The sequence below is a fragment of the Vanessa cardui genome, chromosome 23 (genome assembly GCF_905220365.1).
Source record: "Vanessa cardui chromosome 23, ilVanCard2.1, whole genome shotgun sequence".
Classification (NCBI taxonomy): Eukaryota; Metazoa; Arthropoda; class Insecta; order Lepidoptera; family Nymphalidae; genus Vanessa; species Vanessa cardui.
The window spans coordinates 4,504,571-4,531,849 of record NC_061145.1 but is presented as its reverse complement, the minus strand read 5'-3'; the positions used below and the strand labels follow the sequence as shown (position 1 = coordinate 4,531,849).

Below are 27,279 nucleotides of genomic sequence, written 5' to 3'. Positions count from 1 at the left end.
TTCCAAAAGGATTAAACTACATTGATTGTGGTAGCTTCAATTAATTGTAAAATGAAGATTCAAAAATGCTTGTAAAAGCCTACTTGAATAAAGTTTATTTTGATTTTGATTTTATTTTTTTATTTTAGAAATTATCAAATTTAGTAATATACTATGTCAATATAATAAATTAATATTGGACAACATCACATACATTACTCTGATCCCAATGTAAGTAGCTAATGCACTTGTGTTATGGAAAATCAGAAGTAAAAAGAGTATATGCAAAATAGAAAAACTAATGAACTTTCTACTTCGACTCGGCCGGGAATCTAACCCGAGACCTCGTAGTGGCGTACCAGTGAAAACCGGTGTATACAATACTCGACCACGGAGGTCGTCTATGTCGACTATAATTTGTCTTAAATTAATGTTTCTACATAATTAATGTATAAACATCAATGATGTTGTAGTAAACAGATATGTTATTAACGCGCAAAAAGTGAAGACTAGAAAACGTCCTAATTGGAAGTTTGCCTTTAGTTGTTTTAATACATCATAATTACGTAGTAATACGTTTCGTGTAATTAAAACATCTAGTTATCCCTTTTACTTATTGTTTTTATCAAGCTATCCTTTTTACTTTTAACGAAATGTAAAATAAACGATCCCTGGCGCGGCACACTTTTTTCTGTTGTTTAGTATGGATATAACATATCTGCTTATTAAAAGTATCATTGATAAGCATACTTACTTGCTGAGTTCATTCGAAACTAGGTTGCTGTACGGTGCGTGTTTAAAAGGATCTCTGTATAAAGCGCATACAGCTCTTTCTCTGCACCCTGTATCTCTCGCTCCGATTGAACCAAGTATCGTGTCGACTCTCTCTAGTAAAGTTCCATAGAACTTCTCTGCCGCTATGGTATCCTGGTACAATAAATAAGATTGTTATTATACATAATATGTAAAAATTTAGAGTCGAGATGGCCCAGTGGTTAGAAAGCGTGCATCTTAACCGATGATTACGGGTTCAAACCCAGGCAAGCACCGCTGTTTCATGTGCTCAATTTGTCTTTATAATTCATCTCGTGCTCAGCGGTGAAGGAAAACATCGTGAGGAAACCTACATGTGACAAATTTCATAGAAATTCTGCCACATGTGTATTCCATCAACCCGTATTGGAACAGCGTGATGGAATATGTTCCAAACCTTCTCCTCAAGGGAGAGGAGGTCTTTAGCCCAGCAGTGGGAATTTACCGGCTGTTGTTGTCGTTGTACAAATTTATGAGGTTGTCGTAGATATTTGTTTTAAGTATTTTTTTCTTCATTCACATGTTATGATAATAATTAATGTTTCTTTTGTTTGTCAATATTAAATCCATGAAATTCAATAACATGATAATCCAACTGGCGGCCATATTTGAAGTTTACCGGTGCGTTCAGAAAGCGTTCTTATATTTAAATAAAAATATAGTCAAATCTTAGCAGGACATCGTGGTACCTTTGTCCACTGGAAGTACGTACTCTACATACTCATAACATATTCTACCGTCAAACAGCAATTCAGAATTATTGGATTCCGTTTTAAAGGGTGAGTAAGGCAGGACAACAAGCAGCACAATCTTAGTTCCCAAGGTTGGTGGCGAATTAGTGTTTTATGTTTAGTATTTGTACGGTGCTTATGCCTTTTGCCGATGGTGACCACGTATCATCAGGTGACTAAATTTTCCTTCCGTCTTCATATAGTTGGTTCCGTCTGTATATAGTATATAATAATAATAATAAAAGAGCTTTATTCAATCCACAAACATAAATTGTAACCAACAAAATTTTGCATATTAAAGTAAATTAAACTATTTTAATCTGTGGACCCCCTCAGGGTAAAAGCCTCCTCCAAAGAATTCCATTTGGTTCTGTTTTTCGCAGAGGTCATCCAGACCAGACCATACCGCGTAGGCCACAATCTCGTCCTGCCACCGAGCGAACGGTGGCATAAAGTATAGTTATACAATATGTAACTCACAGGGTCCTGTGCTGCTAGTATTTCTTGTTGCTGTCGAACCAACTCAGTTTCGGCTTTCACTCGATTACTCTCGGTTAACTTCGCCGCAGATACCCTAAGCAACTCATCCCTTACGGGGGAGGGGGGAGCTCGAGCCGCGAGAGTTGCTGCCCTTATCTGAAATAAAATTAAGTCAGTTCTTATATCCTGTTTAATTTCAAAAGTCAAATATATTCATGTGATGTACTGTTCTAGTGTTTTTAATTGTATTCATATAATCTTTACATAGTGGTAGGGTTTTGTGCTCATGAAAAATTCTTCTGTCAACCCACAGTACTCAGTATTGTTGTATTCCGGTTTGAAGTGTGAATGAGCCAGTACAGTATATAACATCTTAGTTCCCAAGGTTGGTGATGCAGTGGCGATGGAAGGAATCGTTAATAATTCTTACAGTGCCATTGTCTATGGGCTGTGGTGATCACTTACCATCATGACCAATATGCTCGTCAGCCAACCAATAGCATAAAGAATGGGTAAAATAGATCAACGTTGATAGTCGGAAAAATTATTGATTTTTCCGACTATCAATGTTGATCCGCTAACACTCTCGGCTTTTTTCTACTATTATAAACACACACACATACAAATTATACACATGATTTTTTTTGTTTTATACTCTCTAGACTTACCAAAGCTTCCTTTTCAGCATTTGTAGGATCACGTGTTGAGACTTTCTTATGTCGATAATACGGGTTCGGTGGAGGCGGTAAGGGTCCCGCGGGTCTGTAAGTAAATAACATCATATGTAAATAGATGGCGTGTATTCGTTTCACTTGATTGGTCGTTGCAGAGTACCTAATAAATAAACAACACACTCACTAAGATACTTTCGCATTTGTAATATAAGTTCATATAAGTGCAGTAGTACATAATTATAGCATGCCTTCATAATAAATATACAGGCAGCCCTCGTATAGTACGACACAAATTAGATGTAGCATCGGAAAATGCAAGGGAATGAAAATAAAACCGATTACTGCCGATTTACACAACCAATAGAAATAGCTCCCGAAAGACGAATCGCGCCATTCGACGCTATTCGTCGCTATAGATTCACGCGTCAGAGAAAGCAAGTGCATGTAAATCGACGTGTCAAATTGACGTATATATTAGGTCATACGATATTACAAGTTATTACACTTGTACAAAAACAATATTCGCATGAGAAATAAATATTGATAATTTGGGATAGCGTACTTAATTCGGATGTGATCGGTTTTTTCGAATTTTGCCGATGCTACATCTAAGTTGTGTCGTACTATACTTAAATCACGTTAGGTTCTCAAGGCAAATACAAAGTAACTATACTAGGACTTCCAGTACTACTAAATAGATGATAAATCTAAATTCCTTCGATCACACGAAAAAAAGGAACATAAATTAACTGTCCATGTTGTGTATGAACAACTGATAAAAAAAATCTTCCATTAAATTATTCACATTTCATATATTTTGTAGTAATTAATATAGTATTAACGATAACAAGGATGCCACAACAACAGCCTGTAAATTCCCACTGCTGGGCTAAAAGGCCTCCTCTCCCTTTGAGGAGAAGGTGTGGAACATATTCCACCACGCTGTTCCAATGCGGGTTGGTGGAATACACATGTGGCAGAATTTCTATGAAATTTGTCACATACAGGTTTCCTCGCGATGTTTTCCTTCACCGCTGAGCACGAGATGAATTATAAACACAAATTAAGCACATGAATCAGCGGTGCTTGCCTGGGTTTGAACCCTTAATCATCGGTTAAGATGCACGCGTTCTAACCACTGGGCCATCTTGACTCAATAAGTATGTAGCTTGGCAAATTAAAAGAGTAAGGAAATTAGTTGGTCCATTTTCACAGTAAGAAACCTACTAGATGATTGGATGAGGAAGGCATCTAAAGCTCACTAACGCTCTGGGTGCTTATTTAAAAAATATATAAAAGGGCCGAGATAATAAAATCGACCTTTAAGGCAAGGTTCTGTTTGATGTTATCATTTAGTTTCGATTTATGATGTCTTCGAAAAAATACAAGACTTTATTTTTACTCTTAAGCATATACTAAATTTATTACAATAAGATTCATTAATATCGGTGTACGATAAATAAAATTATATTTTCTAGCCAAAGAGGCAGGACATACTACAGTGCATAAATACGCAAACACGGATACAAACTATATACATGGGTGTAGGTGTGTATATAAGATTGCTTTGTGTGTTTCCAAAGACCTAGCCCTTCTTCTCTAAGATTCTCCTCTTACATTCTATATCTCTGCTGCTACTGAATTCTTAAAATAAACGTCTAAAAACTTTTGGCTCAAGGCAATTTTTAACCGTCTTTTTTGTCTTCACGTCGAAACACGTACGAATATGATTAAAGAATATTGTTGTAATATGTAAATTTGAATATTACCTTCCAGGGCTATTGGAGACGATCACTTTTTGACCTGAATTTGGTATTTGTGCATTGGGTACGTTGTTACTGCCGCTTGCTAACTCTCCGACGTTTAATGATAATCCTGTAACCATAACATAAAATTTTTATTTGTAAGATAACTCTATCAAAATATTGTTAGAATAGAATAGAAGAATAGAATAGAATAATTCTTTATTTATAACAACACACTATACATCATTTCTATACTTAGACAATACAGCTGAAGAAGTACATATTATTTAGAGGAAAAAGAACAAAAGAAAATTAATTATTTGCACAGCGGTGTGTTGTTATAAAAGTAAGATCGCTCAGCATGTGCTGATAATCTGGAATATTAATACCCCAGGTGTCAGCGCTGATTTTCAGCGATCACCTTTAGACAGTTAAGTCAGAGATCGTCAACGACAGTTTGAAATAGGTGTTCTTGAATTGATTAATCGATAAACTACCTGGAGGAAGTCCAAGACCCCACGCGTTTATATCATTTGCGTCATTCTCCTGAGGTTTAAAAGTAGCTATGGCGTTACGGTGAATATCCGATAAATATCTGTAAAGAAACGATATTATTTGTTATTTAGCTGACATTGACTTTGTAATTTTTAAATGTCGAAAAAGAGTAACTACTGATTTTTTTGGCGGTTCATCTCGGTAGAATCTACTTTCAGAACCGTTGGTAGCTTCTCATAATTGTTAATTGACAATCAAAAGTGCTTGTAAAAGCGAACTTGAATAAAGTTTATTTAGATTTAGATTCAGATTCAGATTCAGATTCAGGTTCAGATTCTGATTCTGATTCTGATTTTGATTTTGATTTTGATTTTAAATTTGATTTTATTTCACGGTTCTATTGAGTGCAGTATTAGAAACCGTCGAAATATTTTGCAGATACTCACTCGCTGCCAAGACCTGGCCCAGAAAGTTCCCAATCTTGTGGATAGTGTTCAAATGAGGCTGGTGGACCATCGGCGTGTTGTTTTATCACCGTTGCGCCATGCGAAGGTGGTCCATATACGTGAGGATGATGAGAATGTGGTACCTGTACAGCACAAGAAACAGTTTAGAAACAAACAACAGTGGTAACAAAAATCTTCCAATCTTCTTTAAGCTTCATCTAAGTTGTTTGCCAAAAATCCATCTTTATTAATATATTAGTAATAACAGCTATTGTACATGAATATGTAGGTTATTATTTAGTATATTGATTGCTTTAAGAGGTATGCACATCCTCATTAAATAAATTCAAATTAAAGAGTAATGTCATGAACTTGCCTTATGGTGGTGAGTAATCAAATGATGATGGTGATGGTATTTTGTGGTGTGATAGTTTTGATGGTACCACGAACAAAGTTTAAATATGTGACTCAAAGCCGGAAATAGGAACAAAAGGATCTTTAAAAACATCTTCTTAGCAGTGGTAACTCCGAGTAGAATGGGAAGCACGAATACTAGTTTTAACGCGATCAACTTGACCACCAATACGATCGCCAAAGCTGCCATCACTAATTTCTTCTTTATGTACTTCTCTGAAAACAATTATGAATAGTGTGATAAAAGTTTTAAGCAAAGATTTTAACCATAATTAACTTTTTAAATGTGTTCCATCTGTGTTCGAAATTCAAATCAGAATTAATGGGATTTGTTGACAGAGTCTTGGTCACATTAGGCTGAAAAAAAAAAATTATGGTCCTAGGACCACCAAAAAAAAAAAAAATAAATTTTTACTCACTGATTTTATGGAACAGTAACCTCCCCTGTCCATTGTCATTCAGATTTGGTTCTAAGTCTATGTGTACCAGCGCGCCCGTTTTGGTCAAAGCTCTCGGAGAAACCTTCAGCGTCGCTCCGTTAAACATCATCTCTGGTAACGTTAACTTCATATCATGCGTCATCAGGAATTTAATGCCTTTGTTGTATAATGCATCTGTCACTTCTTCCAAAGGTGTATCTGAAATAAAAGGGTTTGGTCTATATTGTGACTGTGTCTTCTTCTTTCTTGTGTTAAATTGCCGATGCAAGAAAGATATAGATCTGGGTTTGTATTCACTTGGCAAAATATTTTGTCAGTTTAAATCAATTAATCTTAATAAAATTTAAAAATACATTAATAATGAATTAAACTTTCTTGGAGTTCAGGTTTGCTTCATTCCAAATTTCATCAAATTCGATTCAGCGGTTTGATCGTGAAAGATAATATAGATTTTATAATTTACTTTTCATAGTAAACATTTGTTATAAAAAGTGAAAAATATATCCATAGTTAAAGACTCATTCCGATAATGTGTTCTAGAAAATTACTTTCTTCCATTGTTAACAGTGAATATTGTTCTTGACTGTAGTCCCATTACGGAAATACACTTTCTATAACAAAAATTTATAAATAACTGAGAAAATATTCCCACACATGTGCAATTTACGTGTATATGTAATTAATTGTTTCAATGTGTTATATCATAACTGTTTGAACAATTAAGTGAATACTAGTGGGTCTCCCATGAAATTTCGCGTATAGTACGACGCAACTTAGATGTAGCATCGGCAAAATTCGTAAAACCGATCACATTCGAATTAGGTACGCTATTCCAAATTATCAATATTTATTTCTCATGTGAATATTATCTTTAAACGCAATAACTTGTAATATAATATGATCTAATATATTCGTCAATTTACGTGCACTTGCTTTCTCGGGTTGAACTGACGCGAGAATCTATAGCGACGAATAGCGTCGAATGGCGCGATAGGGGATTATTTCCATTGGTTGTGTAATTCGGCAGCAATCGGTTTTATTGAATTTGCCGATGCTACATCTAAGTTGTGTCGTGCTATAATCGCGTTTATTCAAACGAATTGGTGTTATTCGATAACAGTTTCCATTAATTTTATTGACGTTTTCCTTTTTTTTGGACATCTGTAGTACCGCTCTCTAACCGGCCAGTAACTTTCCGCTCTCTAATATTAAATCTTTGTTAAATCACAATAATTTAGTGAATTGCAAATCAAGAATCCTCTTCATTTTTCTGCATATCTATGGCTAAAGCTCTTCAAATGATACCATAACCAATTTTCTACGTGCGGCTATCGATCCAGAATGACTGGGACAGTATATGTTTATATATGTATTACTTAGTATATAATATAATAGCTTGATAGGTGCACATTCATTTGTATCGTTACGAATATTTCAATCACGTTATCGTATTTAAAATGATTTAAGATCTATGCAAAAATTTCATTGTTTGAAATTCGAATTATAAGTATCCTAAAATAATAACAGAAAAAGTTTATAATACTCTTGAAAGAAGATTACTGAATGCGAAGGTTCCTTAGTCTTAGTGTCCTTGGAATTTATATAAATTGATATCTGTTTGTCTTTTGCTCTTGCATACTCAAACCACTGAAAGTAATTTGATCAATTTTGTTATGAAGCTTGTACCTTAAGGATAATGACATATACTTTTTAATACCGAATAGGTACAAAGCGACGACGACGATCATGGTATGGGCATGTAATGCGGAGGAATGAGGTATATATTGTGAGAAAAGCCTTGAGCGTGGATGTGGACGGATATAGAGGTAGAGGACGACCAAGGAAACGATGGATGGATTGTGTGAAAGACGATATGGTTAGAAAGAATGTTATTTGTGAGAAGACGTCTGACAGAGAAGTATGGAAGGAGAAGACATGCTGCGCCGACCCCAAATAATATTGGGATAAGGGCAGGAGGATGAGGTACTTAGCGACGACATAGGTTAATATTTAATGATTATCTAAAGCTAGTCTTGATATCAATATAATAATCTGTAGCTAGTGGTATTAGGGAACTTCTTTCGTTAAGGGCTTGGGGTTTATATTACAATACTCCAAAGTAAAATATGTTTTCACAAATTAATCCAACATATGCAATTTATCTTAAGGTAATTTCCTTATGATGTACGAAATGAATTATAATCAAAAGTACACTAAGTGCTGCTTAATTATTAACATCATTTTTTGAAAACTATCACGTTTTTTAATTTAAACGTCAACGTTCGCTTTTTCGAAGTTGTTTTTTTTTCATGTCATAGGTAGGCGGATTATGAAATGGACCAACTGATGGAAAGTGATCAACACTGGACTTAAATGCCTTAAAATTACCGCAATGCCATATCAAACTTATACCATATCATACTTAAACAAATTTTCTATGAATGCTATATTCTGATAATATACATGCCTTGCCTAATAAAAAGAACATGTCGTTAGGAAACCTGCATAAATCTCAGGGCCGTATTTAGGAGGTCAACCGGGGCAACTGCCCTGGGGCCTCCACATTAGTGGGGGCCACAGTTTTCAGCAAGTTAACAAATACCGAGATATAGTCAAATTATAATAATGTTATTATTTAATATTTTAAAAGTTACCGATACAAGTAAATAAATCATAACTTACTGATTGAAATAAAAAAGTAATTAATTCATGATAATATAATTATTAGGTTGTTCACGCTTCTGTTTGTCTAGGCCCCCCACTGCTTTGTGGCCCGGGGGCCTCCAGACCTTTAAATCCAGCTCTGATAAACCTGCTCCATATACATCTGAGATATAGTCTACCAGAACGAGAGTAATAGGCGCCATATATAGGTCTCCGTGCAAAACCATCTAAGCATCTTGTCTAAAACGTATCAAATATTTTACCATCAAGTAGCATTACTCGCAATTTTTGGGTTCCGGCTTAAGGGACACTATGAGCCAGTGTAACTAAAGGCACACGTACGCAGCACAATGTGGTAGAATAAACCCAAAATAAAACCTTATTACAACTAATTATGGTATAAATTGCAGCGATATCCGTAACTAGTTACTCGTTACAAAATCAGAAACATTATCCAATTCTGAATTTTATTACTTATACCATAAGAACAATAATGCAATTATCAATTAATACATTAACATGACTTTCACATAAATATTTATAAAATATTTAAATATCATATCTCAATAAATCGTTATGCAACATTGACCCTTACAGCATTTAATTGTTGAGTTCAAAATAGCAAATTAACGATGTGTGTTAAATATAAAATACTACAACTTTTTATTCAAGCATTTGTTTGAATATAATTCTCGACTATTTTTTCATTTATTTTTCTTTCTCTCCACAGTTTCACTCAGATTAAATGCTGTTTCTATTCGATGAGTAAGTAACTACGTGTCTTTTTTTTCTTATCTGGTTAACATATTTAGTTAATTAATTATTTATCAAAATGATTGCGTTCAATCTTTGCACCGTGGTCTCGTCTCCTTTAAGGTGTCAGCTTCACTCCCAATGAAAATATCCACCGATTTATAGATTTATATAACAGTGGCTTTTGGTGGGTCACACATAACCTGATTCTGATCCAGAGCTGGATACCTTTCTGTAGATATCAAATGCTTAATACTGTTTACCAAATGAGACGTCCGCGTCCTAAGAGTCATAGAGAAAATATATTTAGCCATACATCTACGTCACTAAACAGACTTTCTAATGCAAAAAGGATTACTTTAATCGAACTCAAGGCGTGGCGTCAAAATCTCTAGCTCTATAAGAAGTAGCGCGCACTAGTAACTTTTGTCACGGTGACTGTTTCGTCACTCTCGTCGAGACCATGAATATATATGGAGGTGCGCGCAAGTTACGACGTGACAATTGGGTGACATTAGTATCTGCATCTGTAGCTAGTGGTATAAGGGATCTTCTTTTATTCACGGACTTGACAAGAGTGACAAAACAGTCACCGTGACAAAAATCACCAGTGCGCGCTAGTCCTTAGATAAAACGAATTTAAATTAAAATATATGCTGATTCCATTTTCAAATTCGAGTTCACCGTAGCATTTGGAATATGTTTAGTATAGATAGTTATGTTAGCATTTGGTAATCATTTTTATTGTGCAATGATAACTGCTGTCAATGTGTATTCCTTGGCACTTACGACATTTTTGTTTTATACTCTTATGTTTACAGATAAACAATTGTTTACAAAAAGGTGAAATTTCGATGGTCATCGTAAAATGAAATCTGTATGCGGCTTTGACTATAATAGTTATAAAGGACGAAAATTATTATATTGATACGCGGTCAGTTAGTTTTCGAGCGAGATCAAAAGTGAGTTCTTAAAGAATATTGCCTTATCATTCTTCTCAGAATATGATTATTTTATCAGTATAACCAGCTGGTTATTTTGCTCTGTGTCAAATTTGTCTCAAGTCGATTTGGTTTCACGATACATAAATACAGAGTACAGATAGTATTTCGAAATGCAGAATCATTCTAAACGGCACTTGAAATGAATATTGGGCACAATGAAAAGTATTTCTGTCAAAGTGAGCACTATCGAAAACGGAAATTAGAATTATAAACAGAAGCCTTCAAAAATGTAGGTTTTTAATACCGTTATCTCAATCTCTAATGTGACCTACACGACATATTTACCAAACTATGTCTATTTTTGGTATCTGTTTATGATAAAACGTTTACAAACTGTGGGAATATAATGAAATAAAAGATGGGAGATTATTCCAAATCAAGACATTGACCTCGTTTATTTGAGATGTTATATTTGAGTGGAAAAAGCTGACTCGTTGCAATCGTGGATTGTCTGTGCTGTGCTGTCATGCACAGTTTATTGTGTGTTGTGTACTATTAGACGAAGATTCTTAAAAAGCTTCACGTTCTCAAACGAATTCAAACGTGGATTCAATGGCTTTTCTGAAAAACAATTTATGAATTTACGACAAAATTTATAAGCAAATTTACCTATTTTACCTATATTATTAAGTAAATAATTGATTGATTTACATTAATTAAATACTCAAATGGCCTAATCTATAAGAAGAGGATTAATTACATAAGTTTATAAATAATGTCATGGAAGATTATTAGCATTTAAATCTGCGGTTGTAGCTTCAATTTTAAATGGGCAGCCGCATTTCTAAGCCTCACGGATGTGACACGAATGAATGTTCTATTGTTTATGTAAATGTTTGCGGACAGACTTTCCACCCTTTTCTATATATGCATTTATAATATAATATGAACATGTTTTCTATGACAACTGACCTAGGTAGTGGACAAGGAAGTAGATTGATTGTGTCGTTGGTGTTATTGACTCCAATTTAATTGGTTCAAGTTATGGGTTGGTAAAAATAGCATGCATCACATAGTTTAAGACTCTGATGTCTCGGGACTCTGGTGTCTCGGGAGAACCGGTGTCCCTCCTCGGTCCTGTGTTTGCACATATATTTGAGTACTGTATATACTCGTGGAGGTTGACTATTTCAATAATCAACATAGTTGAAATCGATCAGGAGGATCATCATAGGTATTGGACAAGTACATTCGATTCTAGTTAAAACGACTTCTATAATTTTAATTACAAATAGGTACTATTTTTTTTACAAATAATATGTATGTATATATATATATGTATCAATTCGTATCGTATCTAGGCCAGCAATGCTTCCATTATATATTTAATCTTTTTTTCTATTTTTTATGGTATAGGTTAGCGGACGAGCATATGGGCTGTGGTAAGTAGTCACCATCATCCATAGGCAATGACGTTGTAAAGTAAAGTAAATTAAAGTAACAGCCTGTAAATTTCGCATTGCTGAGATAAGGCCTCCTTATCCATTAAGGAGAGGGTTTGGAAAATGTTCCGCCACGCTGTTCGAATGCGGGTTGGTGGAATGCACATGTGGCAGAATTTCGATGAAGGTGGATGCAGGTTAAACATAAACACAAATTAAGCATATATATATAGTGGTGCTTGCCTGGGTTTTAGCCCGCAATCATCGGTATGTATATATATGTATACGTTCTAACCACTGGGCCATCTCAACTCTACAAAATATTAACTATTCCTTACAACGTCATTGTGCCATTAACCTTGGGAACTGAGATGTTATGTCCCTTGTGCCTGTCGTTACTCTGGCTCACTCACCCTTCAAACCAGAACACAACAATACTAAGTACTGTTATTTGGCGGTAGAATAACTGATGAGTGGGTGCTACTTACCCAGACAGGCTTGCACAAAACCCTACCAACAAGTAAATTATAATTATATAGTTTTCCTTTACTTCAGTAGTTCATCGAGTATCTAATTAATGATAATTTATTATTTTCATTTTATTTGTTTAAAGTCGAATAGCAATTATGGTTAGTTTGTTAAACTAGACTTTAGACTTCACATTACAAAAAAAACCTACTGCGACATTAGTCGTAGCTTAAATTTTGCCGTACCTACTTGTAACAGCCTTTATAAATACAGCGATTTCCAAAAATAAATCAATGTTGAATAGAATTCATACATATCCGAGCGAGTATGGAAATTTTCGAAGGCCTTATATAAAAGGGAATGCTGTATATTGACAAAAAATACAATTGGCGATTATATATTATATCTTAAAAAAATTAAGAACAGCTATTTTGTAATCTGTCATACAATCATACTCTTGTTTAAATCAATCAAATGTAATAAATGTGAATATCTGGATGTTTGTCAAGCATGAATGGCTCAATGGATTCGGATGAAATTTTGGAATAGTTGTTAATGAAGTCCGTATAACCACAAAAAAGAAGAAAATATTCGGATCAAATCATGATGTATACCAAAAAATTGTTCATTTAAATATTCCTTCACAGGATTTTATCTGATAAAAGGTTGCACTAAGTTATAAACAAATGAATGGAGATTTTTTTCCAACTCTAGGATTATTCAGAGAGCGTAACACAATTTTTTTTCGTTCATAACATACTTGTGACAATGAAATAGAAAAGTTCGCTACAGAATCTAAAATGTGTCGCACATGTTCAAGCTTATAAATGATTCATGTTAATAGAATTGCTTTTCGCTTTAAGTAGACCATTGGTCGATAGGCCTTGCTGTCATTTATAAAATCATTTTCATTTTTAATTGGAGCATTGGTCGATAAGCTTCATATAATTTTTCTTCTGTTTAACTTTAATTTTGTCAGTTATGTATAATATTCGGAAAATAACATTTCTAGGTTACAAGTTGTTACTGCTAACTGTTGTTGTTGTTGTTGTTGTTATTGTATTTTGTGGAATAAACACTTTTTATGCTAAGCCTAAAATTTTGGTCACATAAAATAAAACGCAAACGAATTCGGCGTTAAGTAGATGCCTCGTGTTCATTGCAAAAAACGAATGTCATTGTGTCTCAGCTTTTGTGTTTGTTGGTTTTAAATTACCAACAAACTGCAAATATTTCACTTTTGAAACATAAAGTATACTTTCACTAAATACGCTTATATACATATTCGTAAAGGTGTTTAATTAATAAAGTAGCTACTTTATTAATTAAACACGTGGTGTTTTAACTGTTGACTGTTAAATATAAAAGTGAAGTGACTATTGAACTTACCCGGTTCCTCGTCATCTTTAATTTCATTTTCTTCATCGATTGATCGATCCTCCTTCTCCTTGCTGCCGGTGAGGTAGATTATGTTCGCTTCTTTACTATACTTATTTATATCAACGTTATTCTTCTTAAAACAAACACCACTTGCAACACTTATATCACCATTAAAATCTAATCTATCATCGAGATATGCGTAAAAGTTCTTTTGTAAGCAGCTCACTGTCGGTTTCAACGTACACTTGTTTAGAATACTGTCCCACAGAACGTTACCAGTTTTAAATGTTCCATTATGGTATACGTTTTCAGCGAAACCTCTGCCCGATATGGCTTCAATTATCTTCAATTTCTTAGGTATTTCGTTTTTGACTCTTTTAATGTCTTCGTCCGTTTCATTGTAACTACATTCAACTAATATTACATTTAAAAGTACTACTAAAATAATTATTGTTCTTGATTGTGAAAACATTGATTTAAGGTTTCGAAAAATTATTTCCCCTTTTGCATTACCATTACGATGTCTTCTTGCCATTGTCAGATCATTACTAATATAAACAGTGCCTTTTTCTCATTTAAATAACTGTTCAAAAGCACGGTGAATTACTGTATCTACTTGGGCGTAGGCTCATTAATTCCATTTTCTATGATACCTTCAGAATATTTGAAAGTATGTCAGCAGTTTGTCTCCCTTGTTAATCTCGAATCTTTTATTTTGAATGGAAATTGTTGACGTTTCACCTGAAAAGAGAAAATGAGTGTGATTATGTAGGTCTAAATTTTTGACATCGACATTGCAGACACAACAATAGAAAGAAATTCATTGCAAATTTTATGAGCGAAGCTGTCATACAGGTGCGGCATGGCTTTCTAGCTATATACATAACTTGGTTAGGAGTAAAGTTTAATTGCTAAATCTATGTTTTGTATATAACATAAGAGAAATTAATGAATACTAATCAATGAATAATCCACTCTATGTTACATTTTATTTCTGTAAAAACGGTATCGACGTTGAAAAGATGAAAATTTTAAAGGCAGCAAATACTCATTATAAACACCAAACAATAACAAAAGGGCCTTTCTCTAAAGTATCCGTCCAAGTACCTCAGGGTCCTCAGGTGACCTTAGATCTGACTCTAATCTACGGCCGACTTTAGTAATTTATATATTTTATTAATAGTTTCGTTGTAGACTTCATTCTACATAAGAAGACAGAGACGGAAGACAAGAAGACATTCTAAATAAATATAAAAAGTTATAATATCCATCTTCAATTTGTCACCGGAAGACTTACTTACGGAAGTCAATTCTTTGACTAAAGAATCTAAATTAGGTATGTACCAACGAAGCACATTCTTGTCACCATTACACGCATTCAGTAATTTGACATTCGACTATATTTAATTAAGTTATGTATATTGTTAGTGAGTTCTCAATATATGTAGGTAATACTTAAAGAAAACAATAAACTTACTTAGAAACAGGATCTTCTAATGATCAAAGTTGTCAAACAAGTTTATTGAAATGTGATTCATGAATGTAGAAAGTTAGTTTATTTATAATAGTTCTATTTTAAATTTTCTTATATTCATTAAGTCTACCATTAAAATATTATACGAAAAGTAAATGTTTTGGTTCTAGTAATATCGGCTATACATACTCATCGAATATACTAATGCATTATTTAGATTATCATGAAATGAATTTGCTTTTACTATTGCTTAAACTTAATTATACAGCTTGATAGTTTGGAATGGTGCCAAGAATGCTAGCAGCATTACCCAGTTGACACACACAATTCTGATCCTCTTTTCAAAAAACGAACCAGCCCTCCTGTCATCAGTGTAGGAAATAAGATGCTACTGCTTTAGAAGTATTCCAAATGCTTATTTATTTATCTAAGATTGTACGATTACTCGTTAAACGGGTTCACATCGAGGCATACTTTTAAGGCATACTTCTGTTTCCTACCTTAACCAGTTTTTTTTTTCTTCAATCAAAACTAAAAGTAATTAACCATTATAAATGGCTTGACAATTTATTCTTAATGCCTGGAATCATCATCTTAGCCATAAGGTTCTTTATAATTTCACTATCATACATCTTTCCTATAATCATTATTATTATCTGCATTTTATGTCCAATTCCGTTGGTGTGCCGAAATGAGTATTTGTTTTTTTTTACATGTATACCGGTGCAACAGCATTATTTATTTATGAGACAACATGAGACAACATCACATACATTACTCTGATCCCAATTTAAGTAGGTAAAGCACTTGTGTTATGGAAAATCAAAAGTAACGACAGTACCACAAACACTCAGACCCAACACAACATAGAAAACTAATGATAATCTACATTGACTCGGCACGAAATCGAAACCGGGACCTCGGAGTGGCGTACCCATGTAAATCGGTGTACACACCACACGACCACGGAGGTCGTCATGTTATGTTGATGTATTATAAATCAATATTTTTAAAGACAATACGGTAGTCGGTAAATGAGTATCCATCATAGGTGTAATCCTAAATGCGTTTTTGAAAAGTTTAGTTCCCGTTATTACACTGATTAACTCGCCCTTCATACCATTAGTAATGCTTCTGTTTAGCAGTAGATTAAGTAAAGAGTTGGTACCCATAGGCTTCCAAAAACTACAAAGCTGGCATCCCCAAAAATTTTTTAGTTAATAGCAAACGTTCTCTGCTTTTATACATGAACGATATCAGAGAAATGTCAGACATTGCTAATGCATTTCCATTTGTAGGACTAATTTGTAGTTCTGTCGCTATCATTAGCCTTACAATGGAAGATTAACTCTTCACACAATCAAGATGTCATGAACATTTAAGATTTACGATTGAAATAGTTTTAAGCTGTTATAGAATAATTAGATATAAATAAAGAGTTTTTTTTTTCGATTCTGATAGACACGGAACTACAAAACTTTTTATCGGCTAGATTAACTAGATTCAATAATTTGAATCTAGTAAATCTAGCCGCTGCTAATGCAACATCAAATTTCAAAAAAATATGAAATTACTTTAAATACGAAAGCAGATTTTAATAATAACGGGTAACAAAAACCCAATATAAATAGATATAACCTCAAAAACAGTAGCTACACCCTTAAAAAATTTAATGCTTAGTTTAATTTCCACGAATTCATTTATTATAAGAGATCTGACCAGATATCGTCATAAGCGTCAATTGAAAGGATTTAATAATTAAAGTGAAAATTAAAGATATATGCGCTAAATGCACCTAGAATTATATAATTCTTTACGCTTATTATCATGATCGACTCGAGGGAGATCGGAAGCAGAAGTATTAGCGTATAACAATGCCGACTTCCCATCTTCGGTTGTTATTTAATTGACTATTAGTAATAGCTCTGATTGTCCCGGGCCAGGATATTTTTTTATGTCTTAGGGGCAAACGAGTGAGAGACTCACCCGGTGGAAGTGATCCCCGTAAATGGACATCTGTAACACCGGTATTGCGGATGCGTTGTCGATCTTTAAGGAAAGAGTAAGCTCTTTTCTTGAAGGTTAGGAAAAACCGCTGATTGGTTCGACAGTGGTTTTGCGAGGCAGAAAATTCTTAAAATTTTTGAAATTGGAATCTTAGATTAGATAGTCATCTGCTAGACCATATAGGCAGTCAACATAAGAAGTGTACAATTATCATCCAATATGATAAATCAATCGCCACACGCCAACGAGCCGCAGAATCCGCACCAGTAAAATCCGTTACGCTTTCCAGGCGCGTGCCTTGCTGATGAATTAAATTAATTGGAAGTCGCTGTTATGTACGCAGTATTCTCCAATTTATGAACAGTCTGATATTTATTGTCAAAATGATTTCTACACTATATCATTAGAGATGCATAATGACGTTAAATAATTTAATGATCTATTGTAACGAAAGCGATATGACTAAATTAATTATTAGTTTTTAAATTATAACAAGCTACCCGCCCCGGCTTCGCACGGGTGCAATACTGATACTAAATTTAATACAGAATTTGTTTACTTCCGACATCAAATTACAGACTTCTTAAATAATCAGTGTTTCTTTACTGTATTGGACAATACATGGACATGTATTGTACACAAAAACTTTCCTCTCGAATAACTCTATCTATTAAAAAAAAAACCGCATCAAAATCCGTTGCGTAGTTTTAAACATTTAAGCATACATAGGGATATAGGGACAGAGAAAGCGACTTTTATACTATGTAGTGATGACTAATTGAATTGAAACCGATTTAATTATAACATTATTTGATATAAATATTGTTGATTTTATAACGAACGTGACAAAAGTCGTAGCGAATTACCGAAATGCGTTAAATTTTAGTAATTATCATTCGTTCTGAGTAATTTGTTAGGTCGAAGCGGTGTATTATTCAAATTGTTATTCTATAATAGACGAAAAATTAGATTTTTATGGCGTTCTTATTGCGCAATTTAATATAACTAAAAATTTTATCTATGACCTCGTCATTTATACGTATAAAATTTTAGTGTCTGTTTGTAATATTAGAAAAAGTGCTTTCTACTAAATGCGTATGTATGTATACACGTACATATACTATACTGTCTGTTTGTATTTTCTAATCTCTGGAACTAATTTTGACGGGACTTTTTGGAAGCTATATGTAATAAGGAGTAACTTATACTTATACACTATTATAATTTCTTTGGTAAATTTAACACACACGGTGGACACAGCTAGTAATAAATAAAAACTAACAAGATGTGAATTCTTAAAAGGATTTCGTGAATCATATCAACTTACTATATATGTTATATGTTAAAATTCCTTCCAATAGTATAAAACAAATAATCTTCCATTAAAGTACGTAATATTATTATTTTTTATCACTACAATTACATTGCCAATATTATTGCGCCATAGAACTTAACGTTTTTGTACATCCAGATAACGTCTATTTATCTGCTTACCGAGCTGACTTTTGGTTTCAAGAGCGCGGACATTCTAGTGAAATTACAAAACAGGCTACGACTAAATATGGAAAGGTTGGACGTTTTACGTTCACCATTATATTGCTTGTACCTTTGTACTAGATAGAGTACTATATAAGAGAATATGTGACGAAAAGTCCGTAATCGTTTATTTACTGTTATGTCAATATTTTACTAATATTTTCCTATACATTGTTGTATAGGAAAATATTAGTAAGCTTGACATATTTTTATTCTGGTCCATTTGCGACAGCTAAAATCAATAAGAAATATTCAAACATTCATTGACATAAATTAGTAGCAACCGAAGCAAATTGTGTTCTAAATTCGAATTTTAGTTAGAGTTAGAAATTTTTGATTATCGAAGGATATTTTTATGAATCATAGTTACACGAGAAATTTAAAGAAATTGGTGTATTAACGGCTGCTTCACAATATATTTATGATAATATAATGTTTATACAAAATAATACAAAAAATTATTTAATCAATGCTGATATACATACTATTAATACAAGAAATAAGAATAAACTTGTAACCCCCAGTTTCCGTTTGTATACGGTAAATAGAACGTTTTTGGGCAATGGTATACGCATATATAATAAGATACCGGAAAATATAATCAATTTACCATTCTTAAAATTTAAAAAGATTAATAAATAAATCATATTATTCATTAAAATAGTACTTTTTGGAAATAAACGCCTGGAGTTAGGCTCGGGTTCCATCATAGGACACTAACTACTGTAAATAACAGCAATGTAAATCTGTTTATTAGAAAAGAGTAACTATGCGAGTTTCTTGCCGTTTCTTCTCGCTAGAAGCTGCTTTCCGAAACTGTGGTAGTATTTAATTGTTGACGATTCAAAAACGCTTAATTGTGAAGTTTACTTGAATAAAATTGAATTGATTTGATTTGAAATGGAACTTTTATGAACGGAATAAGGTCATACGAAAAGGAAACTGGTAAAGATACGAAATTATGATTTACTTTGACAAGGATGTACATTTTGTATGACTATAGTTTTGAAATGGACTATATCCCACTAATTGTTACACGTTTACCTCTATATCGATACGAAAAAACTAGATCTATTTTGTACCAATAAGGTATACGACGGTTATGTTAAGCGTGTGACTTTAAAACAATACTTGAAACAGTAAATGATCCATAGAACCACAAAGTTAGTTTTTTCATTTTTTAATTTACAATTATCGACGTAATCTATATTCGAAATAGTGCTGAAAATTGCTTGTCTCATGAAGAACGGAAGATGGATGGTAATTAGTCCATGGCAGGTAGGGAACTAACTTTTATGTACAAGAAATATCTTTGAAAATGTCCCTAAAATAGTGAAAAATTTGAATGAACTATTAGATGTTATTTTTATACCGAATAAAGTTTTTAAGTTAAACGGTCAAGTAAAACGAAATTACAGAGAGATCTTTAAATGAATTATTATGTTAACCAAATTTATAAATCTCAATTAGAAAACGCGTAAATGTTAATTAAAAATATATACATATGGAACCGTGTCACACTGTTTAGGTGAAATTTTATATGATTCTTGTTTCTTTTTAACTATATATGAATTTAACATAAATTTACTCATTTAAAATAATATTTTCTTATCAGTATATCTCGAATTAATTATGTTTACGGTAAAAACACAAAGGTGCTACTACCATGTAACAAATTACATACGTTTTAAGAATTGTAATTTTTATGTATTCGAAATTTAATAGTTTCATTAATAAACCCATGAAATTAAATTGTGAAAAAGAATACCTGTTGATATCTATCATTCCACCAACCCGCATCGGAGCAGCGTGGTGGAATATGTTCTAAACTTTATCCTCAAAGGGAGAACAGGCCTTTTTTTAGCCCGGCGGTGGTTACAGGCTGTTGTTGTTGTTGATATCTATCTGGGTAGATTCATATGCCGCAAAGAGTTTAGGCATTGGACTTTAAGTGATTTGGGAAAGAGATTGAAAAATTGAACAAATATCGCGTCAGAAATGCCCAATAACTAAAAATAAAAATAAAATACTTGGTGATAGGGCTTAGTGCAAGCCCGTCTGGGTAGGTACCACACACTCATCAGTTACTCTACCGCCAAATAACAGTACTCAGTATTGTTGTGTTCAGGTTTGAAGGGTGAGTGAGCCAGTGTAACTACAGGCACAAGACATAACATCTTAGTTCCCAAGGTTGGTAGCACATTGACGATGTAAGGAATTGTAATATTTCTTACAGCGACATTGTCTATGGGTGAATTCGACCACTTACCATTAGGTATCCCATATTCACGTCCGCCAAACTATATCATAAAAAAAAGTTTTACTGTCCAACCCGGAGTTAGGATCTCGAGATATGGCCTTAAAACTTTTAAACAAACGAGGCATTCATATGTTTTTTATCGATGAACATTAATCATAAAAGTTATTTTAAAGACAAATAACTTTCACTAAATTATATCATTTAAATTCTGGTCAAACTCAACACGGTATGAAGGTCGTGTTTATTTAGATCTATCGATAAATTCCATTTTGAATGGAATTTCTTTGGATGACTTTGGAATTTAACTAATAAAATTCCAGAGTAAGTTATTTGAGGTCAACGTTAATGATGAGTTTAAATCCGGTTTTGTTTAAATATCAAAGTTATGTTGATTGGTTTCAAAAATCTAATCAAAAATTAAAATATACTTTATTCAAGTAATCTTTTACAAGAACTTTTGAATCGTCATTTATCAACTTTTTTTGTATTAATTGAAGCTACCACCGGTTCGGAAAGTAGATTCTAGAGAACCGGCAAGAAACTCAGCAGTAACTCTTTTTCAACATTTAAAAAAAACAGTAATGTAAGTTAATTTTATATGAATGTAATATATCGAAGTTATGTATATACGTCAAAAATAATATATTAATAAAAAGTCAGTCTTTATTTATGATATTGTATGACCTTCGCTTGGGTGAATCTGCCGTGGCATAACAAAAATGCCGTTAACTTTTGATGGCATATTAATAAGAAAAACATTCTCTGTCAATATAATATATACGCGGTTTTTTGATATATTGATTAGTTTTGAAAATAATGTTATGGTCTTATGGACTATGTATATGTTACATAGATATACACTTTTACCAAGTTTTTTGCTCATAGCTCATAATTGTGTCTAGATAACGACATTATAGATATCACGGCAGAAATATGCCAATGTGAATTTTACGTTTCTAATCGGCCATTGTTAAATCTTTCTTCGACACATCTATGTGTGATCTGTGTTTTATCAAAACAAACCTAATTCAAATTTCGAATCAATTTACGAGATAAAATTAAATTCGGAATGACAACTGGTTCGGAAAGTAAATTCTTCTTTTTCCAACAATTTAAGAAATCAAAAACACAAGCTGGTGTCCATTGACACAGTAGTGTCGAGATTAACAACTGTAGACTATGAGTGTATGAGTTGGTCAATGAAACTTTAGAGGCTGACTGTACGCACTTTCACTGGGAAAGTGTTTGAGACGTGTTTAAGCAAATTTGATTAGCACCTGTTATATGTTGACTATACACTTTTACGCGCACTGTTTTTTAGGGACTATTACTCAGTTCATTTCTAATGTAAACATCGCAATTCGGGGGTAAGGATTTCGTATGCCGTGAAGGAAAGCGGTTTGGCGCTTATGACGTTATTACCTTTGTCTGCTGGTAGACATGTGATCTACTTGGTCAGTGATCGCCTCTGCCAATTGAAATTGAAACATTACACCAACATTGGGAAGTATGACGTTTTCTATATGTTGTTACACTGACTCACTCAACCTATACAAACTAAAAGTACTAAACTGTTGAATGTATGATAAGTGATTGGTATCCCCGGACGGGATTATTTTCTTCTATATTTGTTAAATGGTTTTCTTGAAGCATAAATTATGCTTGGAATCATGTAACAGCTTGTTTGAAAAATATATTTTTCAAACACAAGCTATACTTACTCTTAGATCCAATTACAATGCTTATTATTGATAAAATATTAAGTACTTAATTTACCTTGTATTTTTTTCTATTAAATAAATTATATATTTTATTCTGCTGTCATTGACATGTAGAATTTAAGAACTATGTTTAGTATTATAACAGCAAATATTCCATAAATCTTAGAATTTTATAACATCATAAATAAATGAGAACGCAGGTGTGAAATCGTCAATAAAGTTAAAGCCACATCTGTGCAGACGAGGGATATTTAATCTCTTTGTTATAATATTTAATATATTTACAAGCATGTAGGTATAGCTGTATCGTCAACTACGGGCGGTTTTGATATTTTCTTTATACTACGGGTGAGCTGAGATGGCCCAGTGGTTAGAACGCGTGCATCTTAACCGGTGATTGCGGATTCAAGCCCAGACAAGCACCACTATATATATGTGCTTAATTTGTGTTTATAATTCATCTCGTGCTCGGCAAAAAACCTCGTAACCTGCATGTATCTAATTTCATCAAAATTCTGTCACATGTGCATTCCACCAATTGGAATAATGGAAGAGGAGGCCTTATCTCAGCAGTGGAAAATTTACAGGCTGTTACTTTACTTTACTTTATATTACGGTGGATAAAATAGATGATAATATCTATTCCATATACGAAAGGACTTAAATCCTGCCTGTTGGTTCCAATGTCTGCAACGGTACATGCGGATTTGATAGAGTATTTGTATGCTTAATTTTTGTTTATAATACATTTAGTGTTCAGCGGTGAAAAGAAACTTCTCGAGGAAACCTGTATGTGTCGATAAAATTATGTCACACGTCTTTAACCCAAATTGTAAAAGCAGTGGTGTGGGATAAATCACAAACTTTCTCCTCGAGCCTAGAGGCCTTTGGCCAACATTGGAACATTGGCGTGATAATTTGATACTAATTTTCTAAAGTAGTAAAATTATTTTCTCTATGTTGGTATTGATTTAGGATTCAATTTTATTTAAAGTAACAAGAAAAGAGACGTTGGACATCCAGTTGGAACGAAGTTATATCCGCTGTGATAACACACATGACACAACACATACATACATCTTAAATATGTATGTGTTAGAATTGGATCCTTAGTTGGCAATATTACTTCCAATATAGCGAAAATAATATTACCAATTTATAAAAGTATCGCAAATGTTTTAAGTATTAAATGATCGACGTGATGAAATAAATTAATGTTTAAGAATAATTAAATGACAATAACTAAAATTCACATTAAAATCTCGTGTGAACTAAGACAATAACTATAAAAAAGTTTAAATAATATTATATAAGAATTGTGTACGGAGGATATATCTCTTTTTATTAAATGACCATTTCTGAGACTCTTTGTCAAAAATGAAAATCAAAATAAACTTTATTCAAGTGGATTTTTAAAAGCACTTTTGAATCGTCATTATACAATTAAGTGAAGCTACCACCGGTTCGGAAAGTAGATTCTACCGTGAGGAACCGGCAAGAAACTCAGTAGTTACGCTTTTTCAACATTTACAAAATACAGTCATATTAGTTAAATACAATTATATATATATATATATATATATATATATATATATATATATATATATATATATATATATATATATATATATATATATATATATATATATATATATATAATGATTCCTGCCTAGAAGTCAACAGGTATTCATTTCATTTCCACCCTTTTTTATCATCTACAAAATCTTGTATGTACTACTACGTAAGAGCTTCCTTCCAAAAATCAGTACTACAAGGCTAAAATATTGAGTACTATCATTACAGCAGTATAAAACAAAGTCGTTTACCGCTGCCTATCCCTGATATGCTTATGCCTTTAAAATTTTGATGCGATGCCATTTGGTGCGATTTATTTAATAGATGGAGTGATTCCAGAGGAACGTTTTTGTATCAAATATACGGACAATATAGTAAAGAAACGAGAAAAATTCTGTTCCATATTTAGTATCAGCAATGCATCCGTGCGAAGCCGGGGCGAGTCGCTAGTAAGGTATAAATTGTATTTATATCATATTCGAACCCGTGAGAAGCCGAGGTGAGTTGCTACTATTTAGTACAACAAACATTTTTAAACTTACAGCAGTAGTAGAACTTGGTGACTCAGAGTTACCGTGTGATACTTTTTCACCAAACACTTTACTCGACTTTAAATTCGAAACATGGCTAAACTATGTACTTAAGGGCACAATGAATGAAAAACTCCAGTCCACTTCAACTTCACTTTTTTATTATCGCAGTATTACAGACGTCCTATCCATACTTATATATTATTTATGATTTTATTGTTTTTTTTTATGGTATAGGTTGGCGGACGAGCATATGGGCCACCTGATGGTAAGTGGTCAGTGGCCTATAGACAATGACGCTGTAAGAAATAATAACCATTCCTTACATCGTCAATGTGCCACCAACCTTGGGGACTAAGATTTTATGTCCCTTGTGCCTGTAGTTACACTGGCTCACTCACCCTTCAGACCGGAACACAAAAATACTAAGTACTGTTATTTGACGGTAGAATAACTGATGAGTGGGTGGTACCTACCCAGACGGGCTTGCACAAAGCCCTACCACCAAGTAAAAAGTAATGTTACTTTAGTTTGATTGTTTTTTTTATAGCAATCGACATTCCATTTGAAAAACAGTGCATATTTTAATGAATTAACGTCGCCCTTAATATTCCAGAATCGATTAAGAGATATAAACATCTTCGTCGATTTCTTTGCATAAATAAAATGTTTCTTTTTTTACTTTTTCATTAGTGTTTTAAATGTTTACTTGGAGAATATCCAACTAAGTTGAAGAGTAAACAAAAATTAGAAAACATATTCATAAAGTTCGCCTTTCATTTTTTGTAGCCTAATATCACATTCGTGTTTATCTTTTTTTGGTATCTGTGCTACCTTGATCGTCTTCAACGCATACAAATGAGTCAAAAGAGAAAACACTGGTACATAAATATATTATAAATGAATGTATTACATACTTAATATAGAGGTTTGGTTACTAAAAAACAAATTATAAAGAACGACGCAAATATTTGCTAATTAATGCGATTCAGTGGGAACTATTTTTATATATAGAGTGATTTAATGACAGTAAAGTCGACGTAGACGACGTAGACGTCCTATTAACGTCCCACGCATGTGCAAATGTCCTTTATCCCTTTTGAAGAGAAGGTATAGAACTTACTAAAATACAATTGACTTGAATACAATTGTTAGTGATTACAATAGTTGGATGGTAGGTAAAAACAGTAATGTATACCATCTGATGTATTAGAGAAAAAGGCACGCTGAGTTACTTTGATCAGGAATTCATTTCCGAAACGGTGGTAATGTTTTACTATCAATTATAAAGTGTAACAATTCTAAATTCAATAAAGATGTTTTCGATCTACCATAATAATTCTAGCGTCTTAAATTTCTTAATTACCGGACCAGAAATATATGGCAAATTTCTTCGTCGAATAAAACAATTATAATTCATATCAATGTATAGGCGTATCAAATCTTATAATTCAATGAAAGTTATTCAATGAAAGAAATGGAATGTTCCCAGTAGTAAACCACGTGTTGTTACATGCGCATATCTGTGTACGCTTGATCAGTCAAGATGAAAACCACACGGTCGCTCAAGTGTTTCCTAATAAACATAGAATTTAACAGTAAAAAACCGACTTCAAAAGAAACACTATTTTAAAATAAATTAATATCCATAGAAAAATAGAAAAAAAAAATTGCGTATTCTTCTACAACTTAATAATCAACATATTTTTTTACGTTTACCGTTTTTTTCTGGCTGGATAAACGCTTTACGCGCTTCCCCCATGTGATGGAAAGTGGGGTGGGGGGGGGTCACTCCACGATTTCCTGGACGCCGAGGGCACCCAGGTCCACCGAGTTTACCCACTAAAAAACCCTCTCCGTCTTTCGGCGGACGCCACGGGATCGCTAACGCATTCTACCGTGACGCCCAGACGAAATGCTACCGTGACCCACTTTAAACCTAACTCAACACACACCGATTAATAACAATGATCAAAATATTTTTTAAAGTTGTCCTAAGTAAAATGAAATGAACATTATTATGTATTAAACTACTTAAAACTCGATTCACAATTATGTAATGTAGTTACAGTTATTGCTATGTTTCGGCCTCGATTCAAAATGTTGTCGAATTGATAACCTCCTCCTTTTTTGGAGACTTCTAAAACCGACTGGTTAATAAACATTGCAATACAAAAAAGAAGCAGATTCGTTCATTACGGTCGAACTCATTCGATCAATGACGAGGCGAAAGTCATACCAACATACAAACAAAAGCTAGCACTTTTATTAGTATTAGCAAAACGAATCGCTTTCTAGTTCCAATAAA

General features: G+C 33.3%; 1 protein-coding gene across 1 annotated transcript in view; it reads right to left on the bottom strand.

Annotated features, from left to right (window-relative positions):
• Window positions 1-27,279, bottom strand: part of LOC124539920 — a 44,605-nt gene that overhangs the window by 635 nt on the left and 16,691 nt on the right. The window contains exons 2-10 of the mRNA XM_047117298.1: window positions 13,878-14,609; window positions 6,197-6,415; window positions 5,740-5,993; window positions 5,364-5,506; window positions 4,920-5,017; window positions 4,447-4,552; window positions 2,672-2,765; window positions 2,004-2,159; window positions 734-906 (exon numbers count right to left, since the gene is read on the bottom strand). Coding sequence (XP_046973254.1) covers window positions 734-906; window positions 2,004-2,159; window positions 2,672-2,765; window positions 4,447-4,552; window positions 4,920-5,017; window positions 5,364-5,506; window positions 5,740-5,993; window positions 6,197-6,415; window positions 13,878-14,403 — 1,769 coding nt within the window. The 5' untranslated portion in view covers window positions 14,404-14,609. The remainder of the gene's footprint in view (window positions 1-733; window positions 907-2,003; window positions 2,160-2,671; window positions 2,766-4,446; window positions 4,553-4,919; window positions 5,018-5,363; window positions 5,507-5,739; window positions 5,994-6,196; window positions 6,416-13,877; window positions 14,610-27,279) is intronic.